Source organism: Plasmodium yoelii (genome assembly GCF_900002385.2).
Source record: "Plasmodium yoelii strain 17X genome assembly, chromosome: 2".
Lineage (NCBI taxonomy): Eukaryota > Apicomplexa > Aconoidasida > Haemosporida > Plasmodiidae > Plasmodium > Plasmodium yoelii.
The window spans coordinates 713022-731487 of NC_036174.2; the positions used below are offsets into that span (position 1 = coordinate 713022).

General features: G+C 21.8%; 4 protein-coding genes and 1 pseudogene across 4 annotated transcripts, besides 1 other annotated feature; 3 read left to right on the forward strand and 2 right to left on the reverse strand.

Annotated features, from left to right (window-relative positions):
• Window positions 1-39: 39 nt before the first annotated feature.
• Window positions 40-1617, forward strand: PY17X_0216400 (Plasmodium exported protein, unknown function; the record flags this gene model as incomplete). Its single annotated transcript, XM_022957997.1, has 2 exons — window positions 40-153; window positions 364-1617. 2 exons carry the CDS (start codon window positions 40-42, stop codon window positions 1615-1617), a joined length of 1368 nt encoding a protein of 455 aa, XP_022811396.1.
• A 1485-nt stretch (window positions 1618-3102) lies between these two features.
• On the reverse strand, window positions 3103-4824 carry PY17X_0216500 (heat shock protein, putative; the record flags this gene model as incomplete). The annotated part of the gene is made up of 4 exons (XM_022957998.1): window positions 3103-3677; window positions 3919-4309; window positions 4459-4581; window positions 4711-4824. 4 exons carry the CDS (start codon window positions 4822-4824, stop codon window positions 3103-3105), a joined length of 1203 nt encoding a protein of 400 aa, XP_022811397.1.
• Window positions 4825-8290: 3466 nt separating this feature from the next.
• PY17X_0216600 (fam-a protein) lies at window positions 8291-9880 on the reverse strand (the record flags this gene model as incomplete). The annotated part of the gene is made up of 6 exons (XM_022957999.1): window positions 8291-8419; window positions 8610-8843; window positions 8937-9046; window positions 9202-9271; window positions 9354-9609; window positions 9789-9880. The coding sequence occupies 6 exons, from the start codon at window positions 9878-9880 to the stop codon at window positions 8291-8293; spliced, it is 891 nt and encodes a 296-aa protein (XP_022811398.1).
• Window positions 9881-13938: 4058 nt separating this feature from the next.
• PY17X_0216700 lies at window positions 13939-16140 on the forward strand (annotated as a pseudogene).
• Window positions 13939-16140: a sequence feature (YIR protein, pseudogene;~PIR protein, pseudogene).
• A 1352-nt stretch (window positions 16141-17492) lies between these two features.
• PY17X_0216800 (fam-b protein) lies at window positions 17493-18408 on the forward strand (the record flags this gene model as incomplete). The annotated part of the gene is made up of 2 exons (XM_022958000.1): window positions 17493-17561; window positions 17737-18408. The coding sequence occupies 2 exons, from the start codon at window positions 17493-17495 to the stop codon at window positions 18406-18408; spliced, it is 741 nt and encodes a 246-aa protein (XP_022811399.1).
• Between the last annotated feature and the right edge of the window lie 58 nt (window positions 18409-18466).

Below are 18466 nucleotides of genomic sequence, written 5' to 3' on the forward strand. Positions count from 1 at the left end.
AATATACTAAAATAAAACTGTACTTATATGCACAAAAAAATGAAAACTTTCAAAAGAAGTTGTAAGTTTGAAGGAATATATATATTCCACTTATTTAATAAAGTCTTTTTATTTGGAACATTGTTGTTTATATTCAGGAGTACAATAGAATGGGTAAGTAAAAAATTTAATTAGTATTGACTTATACAAATTTTATGCCATTTGGAACTGTTATTTATCTTCTTAATATTATACATTATTACTGTATGAATACACATGCTTATGTAATTTATATCGCAATAAATGAATATTCGTATGTAACTTTCTATTACATGGATTTTAATAACTCATCAATGTATGCAACATATTTTTATTTATATTTAGAATTATAACGAACATGAAAATAGCGAATTTTCAGAAGTAATGCGATATAAAAGAAACTTATCATATTCCACAGAAGGTATACACTTGTACAATGAAGGATACTTCCATGGGGGAGATGCGAAATTAGAAAATAATAATATATCCTCAGAGTTTGGAATTAATATATTCCCTGAATATTATGATATAGACAATATAGAATATCCCTACGATATAAAAAATAAACAAGTATTAAAAAATATTGATACAAACTATGGAGACATACAAAGAATAACAAATTTAGATTCTTTAAAAACAAATAGTTATAATAAGAACAATAATAATGGTACAAAAATTCACGATTCAAAGATATTATATGGTTTTCAAAAAGAAAAACAATCAGAACTCAAACCAATAATAGAAGATAAAAAGGTTCTTTCTGATAATAAAATTAAATTGAATAATAAAAAAGTGAATGGAGATATTAGTATGCATAAAGAAGTAAAGTTTATAAACAAAGTTGATGATATTTATAATTTTGATGAATATATTAAATTATATCCTAATCCAGATATGAATCGAGTCCTTAATAAATCGACATTTCAAAGAAAAGATGGAATGACCATTTTACCTAAAATAAAGCATGATTACACAGATCAAAAAAATGTTTCCATAGAAACAATACCACAAATTGTTGAAAAGAGAGAAAATAAAAAAGAGGAAACTAACGATAAGCTAAAGAATATTCCGCGCAGTGATCATGGTTTAAATAAATTAAATACAAATAAGAAGAAGAAGGAAAAGGGCATACATAATAAAACAATAATCTCCAATTTAAATCAAATAAAAAATGGTTTTGACCTAATTAATTCTTTAACAAAAAAACGACCCAAAAATAAAAATAAGCCAACAGCGAATGTAAAAATACTTGACCAAAAAAAATTAAAAAATAAAGCACAAATAGCGATTCGCGAAAAATTAAAAGAAAAAGTAAAACCAAAAGAACAAGAATTAAAAGAGAAAATAAAAATACAAGAAAAAAAAAAAGAAAAAGAAAAGGGAAAGGGAAAAGTGAAAAAGCAACCTTTTTATAGAGTAATATTAGATAAAATAAAAAAAAAAATTGAGTCAAATTATATTCGAGGAATAGCAAATGCTTTTATAATATTAATTTTTTCATATTTTATTGTTATGTTATTGATATTATATTTTATTTTAAATGCAATACGTCCAAAAATATATAATAACACTGTTTCCCATAGAGGATCACGATTATAAGATATTTTTTTCATAATTGAAGGAGAATACTATTTTGGATATAGTTAACACTATGTATATATAATATATATTATTATTTGTTTATAGCAATGTTATATATTATATATATGTATGTGTTTGTTAATCAAACAAAATAGTAACGATATGTTATACTTTAAACATGATTGTATATTATTGCTCTTAATTTTCACATTTTTTACTAAATATTTAGCTAATGTTTGTAATTTAATTGTTTTTATATTTTTATTATTAATTTTTTTTGGATAATATATATGATGTTTTTTATGCTAATATGATCAATAAACATTGAGTTATGTAATATATGTATTCTATATGTTTTTTATTTATTACATGACTGTTGATAATTTTTTTTGAAAGTATTTAATTTAATCGGTTATATCATTGATTAAGTTTACTTCTTTTAAGAATACTAATTATGTTTTAATATTCTAATTCCTATCCGTATTATGTTGCTTATTTTCTCATTATGTGTTAGTTAGAATCACTTTTTAGATATTTAATAAATATGTAAAAAGAGGTTATAATTTTTATTAATTAATAGTTATTGTATGTGATTAATTAAAACATTATTTAAAAATCATTAATAAAACAAATAAAAAAAATACTTTTTGCAATATTTCGGGCTTTGTGTATATACACCCGTAATATAGGAATTCTTGATATGTATTTGAGGTGTTTGCCACTAAAAATAATATCACCATTAATAATATTATATATATTCTTTGATTCCCTGAATATTATTTTAAATACTTTTACGATAACCAAAGTTTTAAGGTTAAATTTTGTAATAGCAATAAGAATGGAGTCATAAAAATAATTTAAATTGTATTAAATAGTCAATTAGTATTAGCAAATAACATTTAATTAATCCATCCTTTTCAATATATTTATAAATTATAGTAAGTCTATTGAAATTTTTAACTTAATAACAACATTTATTGATTTTCCTGTGTTACAAAACTGTAAAACAATTATATGAAATGGTTTTTACTTAACCACATATATATTATATTTTTATGATATAGCTGAAAACTTTTAATCGGCGCAATAGTTATATAGTTTGAGTATTAAATGCATATTTAAGAAAAATATGTTATTTTTAGATAACATTTATATCTTAAATATTTTCTATGATCCTCATAAAACACCGCAAATAAAAATATAATACTATTATTTATAAATTTTTATTAATATATTATCTTTATTCAATTAATTTTAAGTTTGACACGAATAATTTCAAAAAACACAAACAAAATAAAAATTAACACAAAGTATGCAAATAATTAAGAACGAATAAAAAATAAATAATCAAAATTGACAAATGGTTTATTTAATTAGAGTACTTTTTTTGAGATAATGAGGAAAATGTTTATTTTTAGAATATTATATATATTTTAATAATAAACTTCAATGACATGCATCCTATATTATATAGTGCATGTTTTAAATTATTACAAAAACATATTAAGAAGATGTATTTTTATTATTTGTACTATTAATAATGTCCCTTAAGGCTGCCTTTTCTTCTTCGGACATTGTTTCGGGATACATATGTATAAATTCAATTATTATATCTCCTTTATTATTTGGATTGTCCATACATGGCATTCCTTCATTTGGTATGATCATTTTTGAGTTAGGACCAACAATATCATCTACATTTATAATTATATCTTTATTATCCAATGATCTTACAGAAAAATTAAAACCTTTTAAAGCTTGTTCTAAGGTTATATGGTGTTTATATATCAAATTATTGCCTCTTCTGATAAAGGTATCATGTTTTTTTGTAGAAATTTTGAAAATAGCATTGCCTGGTAGTGATGAAGGAGATACTTGATCGCCCTCCCCATGAAACGTAATCAAATCGTTATTATTCAATCCGGGTTTAATATCAATTGTAAGGACTTTATCGATTTGAAAAGGTGTTCCTCCAACGAACACATTTTTGACAATTTTATACTCCTTTCTGCACCCTTGATGTAACTCTTCTAATGTTAAATCAAGCGTTATTTCACGTGAACCTGGAATATTATTGTCTGCGTTTAATATAAAAATTAAGGGAAAAATGTATACAATATATATTAACATCGTGTGTATGTAATAACGTTTATTTTTAGTGATATGCATAATATTTTTATCATCGTATTATTGTATATAATATTCGTTTGGTTTTAATTTATGAAATATCTCATTTAGCACACACAATATTATAATTTATACATTTTTTAATATTATATTTTTTAGTTTATATATAAATATATGCATATATATTCTTACTTCTAGTTTTTGAAGAAGAAAACGGTTTATATTCGATATTATGTAAGAAGTTAGATATTTCGTTATACTTATCATTAATCAATGTCATAAACGAAAAGTTTTTCAATGGACTTATAATTTTATTGAAATACTCGGTGTGATAAAATGGTTTGAAACTGTCTACATTCCCTTTTATGCCCTCAATACCATATGTATCATAAATTTTCCTTTGACGTTCATCGGATAACACGGAATATGCGCTTGAAATTTTCTTAAACATTTCTTCAGCATATAGTTTATCATTCTCGTCAGTATGCTTATCCGGATGCCATCTCATAGCTAATCTTTTATAAGCTTTGGTTATTTGATCAAGATCTGCACTTTTTGTAACCCCTAAAATATCATAATAATCCTGTAAATTGATAATATGCGAGAATATATATGATTTATGTATATAATACGTATTGTGAACTTATTAAAATTAAATATAGTAGTTTTATTTATCATTTTTTTATATAAACTAATGTAAACTTAGTATTATAGTTGTTATTATTATGATACCTCATTATGTATTCTTTGAAAGATATTAGTTTTCCCTCTACCGTATTCTGTTAATACCCTTTGGGGTCTTAGGCCTGATACATTTCCAAGTATGTTCTCATATGCATTTTTTTCATTGATAACCTAATAAAATAATGTAAATGTTAATGATGTTATAAAATGAATTAATAGAATAATAATTATTTTTAGAGAATCACAAAAATATATGGTTCAAATTTTAAAATTTACATTAAAATATTGTTTTTTTCTTACGCTTTTAGTATATTTTTGTATATAAATTATATAAAAAAATAACAATAATTTAACATATGGAATAATGGCATTTGAGGGATGATTTTTCTGATTTTTATTATTTCTCATTTGCATATAGTTTTGTATAACTACACGCGCTGGTCGTGTATAAGATAAATATTATTATTATTTTATACTGTTTCCTTATTATATTATGTAATTTTGTTTTTTTGAAATTATTTTAATTCTTTGCATATAAAATTAATGTAAATATAAATAAAATAAGTTCAATATATATATATATACTATATATATATATATATATATATTTACACGGAGTAAGGTATTCATCTGATTATATTAATCTAAAACATAGTTAATGGTTATATTTATTACAATTGTATTATAAATTAATACTAAATAAATATAACTACAATTTTATATTTAATTTATAAGAATATTTTATATTAAAAATATATAATAAAATTAAAATTGTTAATTTACTAATTTATGTTATGTGGTTTCCAAAATATTTTTATCAATAATTTTTTAATATTTTTATTTATGAGAATATATTTATTTAAAAAAAAAAAAAAAAAAAAACGTATTTAAAATAATTGAAAAATACCCATTAAAATAAATATTTATTCTAGATCATAATGATTCTTATTTCCTAACGATAATATAGTATGCTCATATAGCACTATGCATAAATTTTACCATTTTAGGGGAATATTTTTTAAAAGTTATTATTTTAAAAAAAAGGAAATTATTTTAAAATTTTTATTTTATATTTCTGCTAATTTTTTAATTTGTATTAAAATAGAAGTTTTATATTTTTTTTATTTATTTACCATAAAAATATAAAATTTGATTCGTCATAAATATCTTATAAGCAAATTTTTGGTAATACAATATTTGAGTCGACAAAATTGAAATACATTTTTTTAATATATTTATTTTAGTATTTATTATTTAGATTCTATAAACGGTTTCAAAGACAAAATTTAAGGACAAAAATATAAATAATAAAGAGAAAAGTAAATAAGTATATTAATTTGAGGATGATGATTGATATATTTTATGATATTTCTATATTGATAGATAATTAATTATTAACAAATTTTAAGTTTTATGATAATAATAATAATAAAAATAAAGAAAATAATAAAAATACGAAATATAATTTTTTAACGCTAAAAAAAGTAATCGAATTAATATAAAGTACAATCCTACAGAGAATACAATTGAATTATAGCATTGATTATTTGATTTAGTCACAAAATTAAATACATTCAATATATTTTAATAAAAAAAAGGTGGCAAATTATATACTAAGTAATCATTTTTAAAACGATAAAAATATTGCGGTGGTAATTTAAATAAATATTATGTATGAACATAAATTAATTTTATTAATATATGTATTACAATATTAAGGTGTTGAAACATTTTTACTTGGGGCATATTATTCTTTACTAGATCAAATGCGTTGTTCTAAGCGTATAATATATACATATTTATGGCCTCTATCTTTTTTATCGTGGAAAAAATCGACAAAACAGTCATTATTATAAATCTACGAAAAAAATGGATAAATATATAAAATATTTCAGTATTTTGTTGTTTGAATATCATAAAATATATAACTTATACAGAAACTACATTTTAGATAAATGTTAAAATGAGAATAAAATTATTATATTATTAGAATTTGATATTTCTTACAGCGTTGATTAATTAACATCAGCTTCGTCTTTATCACCTTTTTTAATTACAAATTTGACTATGTTAGTACCCAATATGGTTAACGCTTCCTCATAATCAATGTCAGTTTCGATTGATCTTGTATTTTCTAACATTTCTTTCATATTAACTTCTTTATCGATATCATTGAGATAATTTAGATTTGTTGATGGACAAGGTTTAGGGTTCAAGGTTATAATTGTGTTTTCTGAATTTGTGTTTTTGGTTGGTATTCAAGGATATATTCTTATTAGTTTTTTATAATTTGATAAGATTTATTATATATGCGATTTCGTTAAATATATATTGATAATAAATTATTAAACGAAAAATTATATATGCCACATCCCCCAATTTATAACCTTGTGATGAAGTATAAGCCTTCAACAGAAAAAAGGCATAATTATTAATATGAAAATAAATGCAAAATACTTTTTTCATAAATTATAATACATACATAGTAATATTAATACATATTAAATATGGTCAAAGTATACACCGATTTGTTATATTTTAATACTAAATAGGGTTATCCATATATAAAAGTTCTTATATTGAGAATGTCTGATCTACGAAATGTGTTCATCAAAATATATAATATTCTTATTTTATATAACCAATCTTTTTATTTAACAAAATATCTTATTTGCATGTCACAACTTTTAATTTTAAATTGCAATTTTCCCCAAACGAATTTTAATAACATCTTATATATGATGCTATATATTATAATAAAATACATTTTAAATATTTATCTATACTTTAATATATGCATATTTAATTTATGTATTAAATCAAAAGTTATATAATCATTTCCACAATTTAAACGATTTCTATGCTCAATACATGGAAAATGATACGGGCATAAACATTTTAAGATCTCATAGATAATAAAAATTTGATAATTATTGATATTAAAAATGTCTAAATTTTATAATTTATGTAAATTATTATGTAATATGTATACTAATAATACGAAGGAAATTTCAGACACCAAAAAAAACTGTGAACACGCAGTAATTTTGTAGACAAATATAATAATATTGAAGCCAATCCACATATTTATGTACTAACTATTATATCATTATAATAATTTAAAAACTAATTATTCTAGAAATGATGATAAATGTAAAAATTCCCAGAATTTTCACTGGAAATAACATCCTACATTTATCACAAGGATTGGAATCAATATTATAAAGTTCATTGATAAAAAATATACTAATTTTAATTTCATTTACATTTATTGTAATATAAATTCGTTTATGAATTGTACATAAGGTAAATAATAAGGAAATTATAAAATACAGTATTTTAAAATATTTTTACCGCTGCACAATTTGTGAATGTATAAAAAATACATATTTTTTAACATTTGCATATCAACATTTATTATTTGGATTCTGTAATTGTTTTAAAAGTAAAATTTAAGAACATAAATAAAAATATTAAAGAGGAATAAACCATTCATATATTAATTTGAGGATGATGATTGATATACTTATGATATTTGTGTTTGAAATAGCAAATTTGAACATAAATATGAGATATATGGGAATAATTAAAATAATGAAGATAAAATGAGTACAAGCATAGATGCTTATCACATTTTTTCGATAGACATTAACATATAGGCCGATCGTAAGAACAAATTTTGATGAATTATCACTCATATTTGATTTGTTCATAAAATTATATACACATGATGCATCTTTACATTAAAAGACATAAACAATTTATATAAAAAAGAACTTTGTTAAAAATAAAAAATATTTTTCATGGTGATGATTAAAATATAAATAACCCATGAACACAAATTGTTTATATTAATATATGCATCAAAACATATAGCCAATCACAGAGATTTGGGAGGAAATGTATATTTATCATCAATGTAATTATCTAAGTCAAGAAGGATTCCCATCCTTTCTGATTTACTTAATAATATATACCATTCTGAGGCTATGGGAATATTATCACTAACCTGTGAAAAAAACGCAAAATTGGATAAATATATAAAAGGAATTATTTCAATTTATTGGGAACGAGTAGTATATATTATAAATATATACATTTATAGAAATATTGGATATTTTTATAAATGGTAAAATTGGTATAACAAAATAAATGATGAAATAAAATTATTATGTTATAAAAATTTTTATATTGCTTACAGAGTCAATATGAATAATTTCAACGTATTTGTCATGTTTTGTAATGAGATATCCAGATAAGTTAACAAACATTTTTTTTAATTTCCCCTTTCTAATTTCCTTTTCAGAATCAACATCAGTTTTGAACGAATTCGCACTTGTTACGATAACGTTTTCATATTTTTTTACATTTTTCTTGTTGTGATCATTTATATTTGCTGAAGCCATGACAATTATAGTTGTGTCTTCAGATACCTAAAAACGAGAAAAAATATATTTTATAAAATAGTTCAATAATATGAAAAATATGATTTATTGAGGGGTAAAAGAAAACACAAATTTCCTTACTTTATATTTTGCAGATAAAGCATAAAAATATCTATTAAACAACGTAGTATAACATCTTTGAGATTTTTGTATCATTAATAAATTTGGATCGTATACACGGACAACTTTTCCTAAAAAATTATAATTTTACACCATGTAAATTAAAATATTATGAAAATTAATAAAATGTCAAAGAAAAATAATATATATCATTTATAATAAAACAAGGAATACATATAGTGATAATCCCATATTCAATTGATTAATTAATTATTTTTTTATATACCACTAATCAAGTCAGAATCGTATTTTTTTGGACCATTGGGGTCCCACAAAATATTTACTATCTCATCATACTATAGGTAATAAAAAAAATGTAAATATGTAATTATTTAACTTAATTTTATAACTTAAAAAATTATGTTCGTTAATTTATACCGCATGGGGATAGTAAATTTTAATATGAAATTTTCCAATGTCTGTATGATTTTTATATTTCCTAAAATATGAGCTTGCATTTTCACTATAATTTTCATATAAATTGTAATTGTAATTACTCGTAGCATAGTGAAGGAACCTTTTTCGAGCTTCATCCATGACTTCAGCTGCTTGTTGAGCTTCTTCAGGATTTGTGCATAATAGGTGCATATTTTGTTTATATAGTTCATCCGGATTATGAACAACAGGACGTATGCTATTTTAGAATTATAAAAAAAATAATAAATGTATTTATAAGATGATTTTTTGGCTTTTCAAGGATCATACATTATATATTTGCACAAATATCCATATAATATTTTCATAATGACACATTTAGTATATAGTTATGCATGTTGCCTATTTCCTTACAGAGGATTAGTTAAAGATGTTTACCTTGGAATAGTCTTGTTTCCAAGAGCTTTATTACTCACATATGTGAATACGACTAAAATAGCAAAAACGATTTTCATGCGCCCTTTATTCATTTTGGACTTGGTAACCAAAAAAATAGGAACTAAAAAAATGGAGACTAAAAAATGGAGACTAAAAAAATGGAGACTAAAAAAGTTGTATATTATAATTAAAGTTGAAGCAAAAGCCTTTCAAAAAAATTATAAAAAAATAATATTTATATAAAAATAAAACATAAATATTTAAAAATATATTTAGATAAATATTTAAATAATCAAATTATAAAATTCTTTAAAGGCAAATTTATATAATCGGATTATTTGATTTGCACATTTTGATCAGGTGTTATAAATTTGATCTGTTTTTATTTAATTGGGCTTATTATAAGAGGAGAAAAGTCATCTAAGTTCTTACAAATAATGAGTAACAAAAATATTATGGTCCTAATTTATTAAATATTATATATTTAAAAAAGTAGTTTTAATTATATATTAATTATGAATATACAAAATTTTGATCTTTATAGTTTGGCAAACGGAAATTAGAATTAAAATTTATGAAATACACATAACGTGGAATTATTTATACACACATCGGAAAAAAACAATATATGTGTTGCATAATAGGGAGTCGATATTTTGAAATATAAAACTAGAAAGATAAAATAAAAAAATATATTAGTTATAATGTAATTTTGGTATATATAACTTGAATATCGTCATTATATATAAACATATTAACGAATAAACAGTTGTTTCAGAAATACATTATAATAATTATATAAAAATATTAATTTTGTTATTTCTTTCCATTTATTTTTTTCAGTTTTTATATGATGTTTTATTTTTAGTATAAACAAATGCCTTTCACTTGTAAATGTTAAAAAAAATTAATTTAATCTAAGAGTTACAGTTAATTTTATGCATGGTTACAGGATCTACTAACACAATAATAATGCTACTAATTCATCATAAAATATATATAATGGTAAATCACGCTTTCTGTAATTATTTTTCACCAATTTTAACCGAAATTTATTAAATAAATTTTTTATAGCAAAATTATTAATTTTATAATAATTATTTATTGGTAATAATATTGATCTCCATGTTTTTTTATAAATTAATGCAAATTATAAATTCCTTTTAATAGCACATCATAGTATATATAAAATTAAATAAAATAATGAAACATAAAGTTTTAAAATCGAAATATATAATGCATAAAATTAATTTATTTTTTAATTATAATTTCTTAATGCCGAGGTGTTCATGCTTTATGGATCAGGGTTCTGTACTATGGGTTACCATTTCGTTCACTGAATATGTGTTTAGAGTTAGGGGTCAAGGGATATTGTAATTAAATTTTTTATAATTTGATAATATTTTTTGTCTGTAAATGCTAATTAAATATGTGTATCACCTATATATGTTTAATCTCGAAATGAAGTCCAAATATGCACCCCCATATGGACACATCCATCAATATGAAAAGGGTCTCATAACATATTTTCCATAAGTTATAATACTTTCATATAATTCGTTCATATATATTAAATGTGGCAATATAATAACTTTATATTTTGCATTTTATTGCTAATTTTTGGCTAACTATACATAAGAACCCTTATTATCTATTATATAAGGGTTATTAACCCATAACTATATTGAATTTTGACAACACAATATATTTTTTTATTTGATGAAACGTTTTATTTAGTAAAACTTATTATTTTTATCAAATTTATTTGACTTTAAACCGGATTATCCAAGTGAACTGTAATAATGCAATATATATGATGTTGAGTATGAATTATAAGATGATTCATTTGGAATATTCATCTACGTTACAATATACATTCATATTAATACGTGTGTTTTTAAGATTAATTAAACATATTACCAATATATAATAGGTAATCATAAAATATAGATGCATGATATATCGATCGATATTCGAGAATACAGCGATGTCTATAAAAGATGTTTTATGCATCTAACATATTTAATAATACAATAAAAATATGCATATTAATAAAAAACTGCATTATAAATATATGTATACAATCCTTTTAATTTTCGATTATATATAGTTTCATTTTAAGGTAAAATTTTAAATTCAAATAATAGAGATAATTCTATATACATTAATTTATTTACTATAAAGGTATAATATTAGATTAATTACTATTAATTTTTAAACTTTATAATTTTGAGATATAAAAATATTACATTTAAAATTGTTAAAAAATAAAATATAAATATATTAATAAAATTTAATGTTATAGTTTGCTATAATACTTATAAACAACTAGATATATAAAATTAACGTTATTGTTCTAATATATATAATATTGTATAAATGCCTAAAACTGAAATATGTTAAATTTTGAAAATATATACAATTATATATTAATGCAAAGTATATAGAAAAAGTATGTAATAATTAATTTAATTTGAACTAATAATATTTTTATTATGTTACTATATATATGCAAATTCACAAATATATAATTTAAATATATTGTTATTATGAAATAATATATGTTCTAAAATGTTATACTTTAAAACAATTAAACAAGTAAAATTACTAATTGGTTTAAAGTATTACTTTTGAGCGCATTAATTATCTCACTGTAATATATAGTGACATATCAGAAACATAATAATAGTAATAACAATAAGTTAGCGTATTAATAGAATATATCTATTATTTATATTTGATACACTATATAGGTATAAATTCATTATATATATTATTAAACGGGTGATAAGATTAAAATAGAATCCATACAAGATCAAATGAAATATTATAATTTTAACTTAGTATTTGTTTAATGTGCTAATATTAGAATTAACACTACCATACAAAATAATAATAATTCTATTAACGATTATATAACTCTCCTTAAAAATATAGTTTTTTATTTATAAAGCTAAATAACGTTTTATTATAAAATATACAATACATAATATATTTTAAGTTATAAGTATAAATATGTACTTAAAATGGTAACACATGTTATATTGCTTCTCAATTTAATTCATTATTCCAACCAAAGTATGAATACCATTTTAAAGTAAAAATTAATATATTTAAATTAAAATGCACGAAAACTATTATATTATTTTCTTTATTGTTTAAAATATATTTCCTAATCATTTATATATTAAATAGATAATAAGAATGAAGAGAATAATATACATTTTATATATACTAACTACTGTCCAAAAACTAATTCATATCCATGATCTATTTTAATTGCAATAGCTAGATTAACTTAATTTGTATATTATGTTTTTTTAATTTTAAAATATAGATAAGATAGGTACTCAAAACTATTCATTAATTATATTTATATATAAAGAAATGTTAAGATATAAACAAAGTTAATACATATTCTAAAATGAATTGTTAATATATATATATTAATTAAGATAATTAAATGTATTATATGTCATTCATTTAGAAAAAGGATAATATTAAACTATTTCTTAATATTAAATTTAAACACAAATAACATTTTATATTTATTAAAAATAATATAAAAAGACGTAATATTTCACATTGAATAATAATGTATATCAATACATGTCATTTAAATAATTAGATCCAAATACATTTTTAACAAGTATAATAATAATGAATTTCTAATAATGCAATTCTAATTATATATTTATAATAATATAAAATTGATGGATTCATTATTATAAATATAGAGATTGGATAGATTTCTGTGCATAATCATATAATAGTTAGGAGAGATATTTTATTTAAATTCATTGAAAGGTTCCACAATATTATATAATGAAACTATTCCAAATATTATTAAAAATAGAGATATTATAGATATGATAAAAATGTTTCAAACAAATTACAAAATAATGATACTTATATAAATTGCAATAAAAGTGAATATAAGTTTTATTTCATTATATTATGTATATTAATTTAAAATTAATATTATTCGTGAGAATAATACTAATAATGTGTTTAACCGCTGAAAATTTTATATAGAGAAATAAAGTCACAGTTTAACCTATTTTGTTAGAGTATATATATTTTATATAAAAATAATATAGATCAATTTATAGATTAAAAACAAAATCCCATTACAATGGGGGACAAAAGAATGGTAAATTATTATATTTTAAAATAAAATATGTATATCCCTTATTTTATTGTGTTTGTTTTGTCTACAAATCACATTAAATCTTATTCAATAAAATTTGCATTAATACATATTTTTATTAATTTATATATATTTTTTCTTAGTGTGAGTTATTTCTTGAAGGTGATAAGCTTTTTAACGAGGAAAAAGTTAATGAAAATAAATTTAATTCTAACATTCGTTTATACCAAGAATATTGTCGTAATAAATCATGTACAAACAATAATGAGCGAATTAATGCTTTGGGTGGTTATTTATTTAAGGAATTAACAAAAATAAATAAAGATAAGTACTCTGACTATTTTGCAATGTGGGTAAGTGATAAATTATATAGATTAGAAAATAGCAATACATTAACTCTAAAGGAATCCTATGAAAAGCATTTAAATAAATATATAGGAAATAATAACTATTGGGCAACTTTGGATAATGTAAAGGGTTTGAAAGATGCTAATCTTAGGCATATGCGTGAACTTTATACGTTACTTAGTCATATATGTAATACAATTGCAAATTATAAAACAAAAGGTGCCAACAGTAAGGATCTTTATATTCAGTCTTACAAATGCCTTAATCAATATAGAAACCTTCACAATAATGTTTCTAAATGCAATTCATATCTTTATTTATTGGACAAATTAAAAAAAACATATGAAGACTTTAGAACTTTTGCTATTAATGAAAATAAAAAAACAAATAAAATGTTAGATAAGCGTCTTCAAACCCTTACAACGATAGCTAGAAAAAATTCATATTTTGCACCAAAAAATACAAAATTTAACTTCAATGATCCAGGATGTTCTAAATTACATTCTCAAACTGCACAACTGAAGGAACCACAACCAAAGGGACTACAATCGAAAGGACCACAACTGAAGCAACCACAATCGAACCAACTGCAACATCATACTTCAGTACCTTCATCACATCCAGCACGTTCACCACCTTTACCACCTTCAAAACCTTTACCACCTTTACCACCTTCAAAACCTTCACCACCTTCAGCACGTTCACCACCTTCAAAACCTTCACCACAACCAAAATTAAAAGCACCTTCAGCGACTTTACCACAACCAGAATTAAAAGAACCTTCAGCGACTTTACCACAACCAGAATTAAAAGAACCTTCAGAAACTTCAACACAAACAGAATTAAAAGAACCTTCAGAGACTTCAACACAAACAAAATTAAAAGCACCTTTAGAGACTTCAACACAAACAGGACCAACAGCAGAACCCCAAACAGGACCAACAGTAAAACCCCAAACAGGACCAACAGTAGAACCCCAAACAGGATCAAAAGTAGAACAACAAATAGGACCAAAAGTAGAATACTAAATAGGATCAAAACCACAAGATAAAGAGCAAGAGACACAACCTGTAGATAAACAAGAAACCTTATTGAAGAAAGAACCAAGTATAGAACAGATCCTAAAGTCGGAAATTTTATCTGATTTGTATAAAGTGCATCTTTCATCTTTTTATAAAAACCTTACTAAGTATGGAAATCGTATATATGAAAGTGCATCAACTAGCTTAACAAAAGGTTATTCTGCATTTAATGATTTTGCTAATGACGTACTTACTCGATCAAATAACGAACTTGACACATCTCAATCAGGTGATAATAACCTTAAACTAGGAATTTCGGAAATCGATCTACCCTCCTCTGGTAGTCCATCAGAAACGATCCCAACCTCACTACCACCGGAACAACCATTAAAAGAAACATATGAAGAATCGATAGATACACATGATACGGAAGAGCTACCTAATGAAGAACATGTTGAAGGTAACGTCCAAATGAGTGATATTCAACATTCATTACTATATACTCAAGAGCTACCAAGCAATCCTATCGTTACACTAGCTTATCAAAGAAGTGAACCAACGCATTCTGGAAAAAATATAAATGAAATTCTATTGAAAAGTGTAATTTCAGTTATAGCTATTGCAATACCCGTTATTTTATTAGTTATGTATAAGGTAAATAGAAATAAAATTATTAAATATATATTACTACATATTTTATACATGGATAAAAAACAATTAATTATATTTTTTATGTTAGTATTTAGCAGCTGGATGGAGAAAAAAGTTGAAAAGAAAAAAAAACAAGAAAAAGGTTGCAAACTTGTGTGATAAAGTGAACAGAGAAATGTAAGTTACAAATACATTCATCGAAAACAATAATGGGAATAATTATAAATTTAGTTGATGAGAACATCCAATTATCAAATATATAGAATTTTATGGAGATCGATCCTGTATATTTATTAATTTATTTTTTTTGTTTATAAAAGAAAATGTGATTCTTTAGGATTATAAATTTAATTAACTTATATTTGAAGTCAATTTAAAAAAATATATAAATTTAAAGAATAATAAATAGTAAATTTTTATATTAATATAAAAAAGTATTGTGTATATATGACACATGCCAATAGTTTGTTTCTTATTTTATAATAAAACATAAAATAAATTTTCTATTATACTGAATTATAATATTTTTTTTCTTTAATTATTATTTATAAAAGTCAAAATATTGTATTGTTTAAATACAAAAAGTGTATTAACATCTGTTAAATGAATATAAAGAAAATAAAAGTTAATAGTATTAAGTGTATTTCACTTTTCGACTTGAGATAAAAATAAATTGGTATCTCATTCAATATATTGGTTCTATATGTATTATTTTTGTGATTTAATATTATAATTTGATTATTTGTTGAATTGCATTTGGAAATATGAATATTTTATATTATTTTATTAGAAATAATATATTTAATGTTGTATATTCATAGATATATAAATAAAATGATTACACACCGATTTGTGAAAAAAAATATTTTTACAAAAAAGCGGTAAATAAAATATTTAGTATTATTAAGTATTATTTAAAATCGGAGAAATACAAGAATAAGAAACTATTTAAATGTAAATAACAATGGTGCTTTGTTAATGTTTTCATTATATGTTTGTATTTATTCATATAAAAAAATATATTTAATATTTTATTATTTTAATAGATATTTATTAATGTGTGCATATGTAACAATAACAGAAAAATATAAGTTTATAAATTTTTAAAACTGTATCACTAAACACATCAATGTATTATAAATTAAATTAAAGCCTATTTGTATAACAATTTCTCAAAAAATATTTTTTATGGAAAAATTATTATACATACATATTTTTTATAATTAAAATATTAAAAAATGCGTATTTTTTAGAGAAAAATTAATATTTATTTAAAAAAAAATATAATATATATATCCATAAATAATTTTAATGAATATACCGAAAATGACTACAATACATTTATAAATTCTATAGAAAGTGTAAAAAGTTAATAAATGAAATAAATTCCGTTTTTTTTAGATATATTCATTTATTCATAAATTTTAGAACAAAAAACTAATAAATATTACAATTTTTGGAATAAATATCAAGTTATCAACATTATTTCAAACTACACATATTATTTCATTTATTTAATAAATAAAGTTAAAAATGAGAGTCAGTATTTTAAAATATGTTCATCTTTCAATTGTTATTTGTTCTTTTGAATATGCCAAAAATGTAAGTTACACATTATTTTCTTGTATTATTAATATTTCATTATAGTTTTCGTATCTATATGTTTTACATTAGCCTTATATTGTTGTTTCATGTATTGGCGAGACACCTATGTTAAGTTAAAGAAACAATTAAATTTAATTACAAATATGTTAATAAATATTTCATTTCGTTTCAGGAATTACGCTATGTAAATGAAAGAAGCATATACCTTGAAAGGAATGTAATAAACTTTAGAAATAATAGGATATTAGCAGATGCAGATAACCAATTTGATGTAAATGAATTTTATAAATCAACTTTGAGTCTTGCAAGTCAACTTAGTGATTGTATTGAAGATAACAAAGAAATAAAACACCTTCGAAATATTATAGATTCACATTTAAATAAGCATAAAGAAAGTAACATATCACTTGATTTAAAAAATATAGATAGTAAGACAATAGAATTAATTAATGAATTACGAAAAGAATTAGAAGAATTAAAAAAACAGGTTGCTAATATAATGAATAATGAATTAGCAATACAGCCGATAAATGATAAAATAATAGTAAACAAAGATGAAAATAGTTCTGTATCAGAACAAGAAGACTTTAAACAATTGGAAAATTCTGAAAATAACGAAATTGAACCAAGTAATCGTTATATGAAATTCAAATCTAATATAAAATTAAAAAAAGAAGTAATCAAACCCATCGTGTCGTGTTTGGGATTTATAATACTTCTTTTTTTGCTACTACCAGGGCCGTTGTGCTTAATAATACTATTTATACCATCCGTGCTTGGCATATGTTTGTTATTTTTGAAATTTAATAAACATTCCACTAAATTAAGAAAAATATTAAAATAACAACTTTTTATTATTATGCTTTATTATACATGTTTAAATTATTAGAAATAATATATTT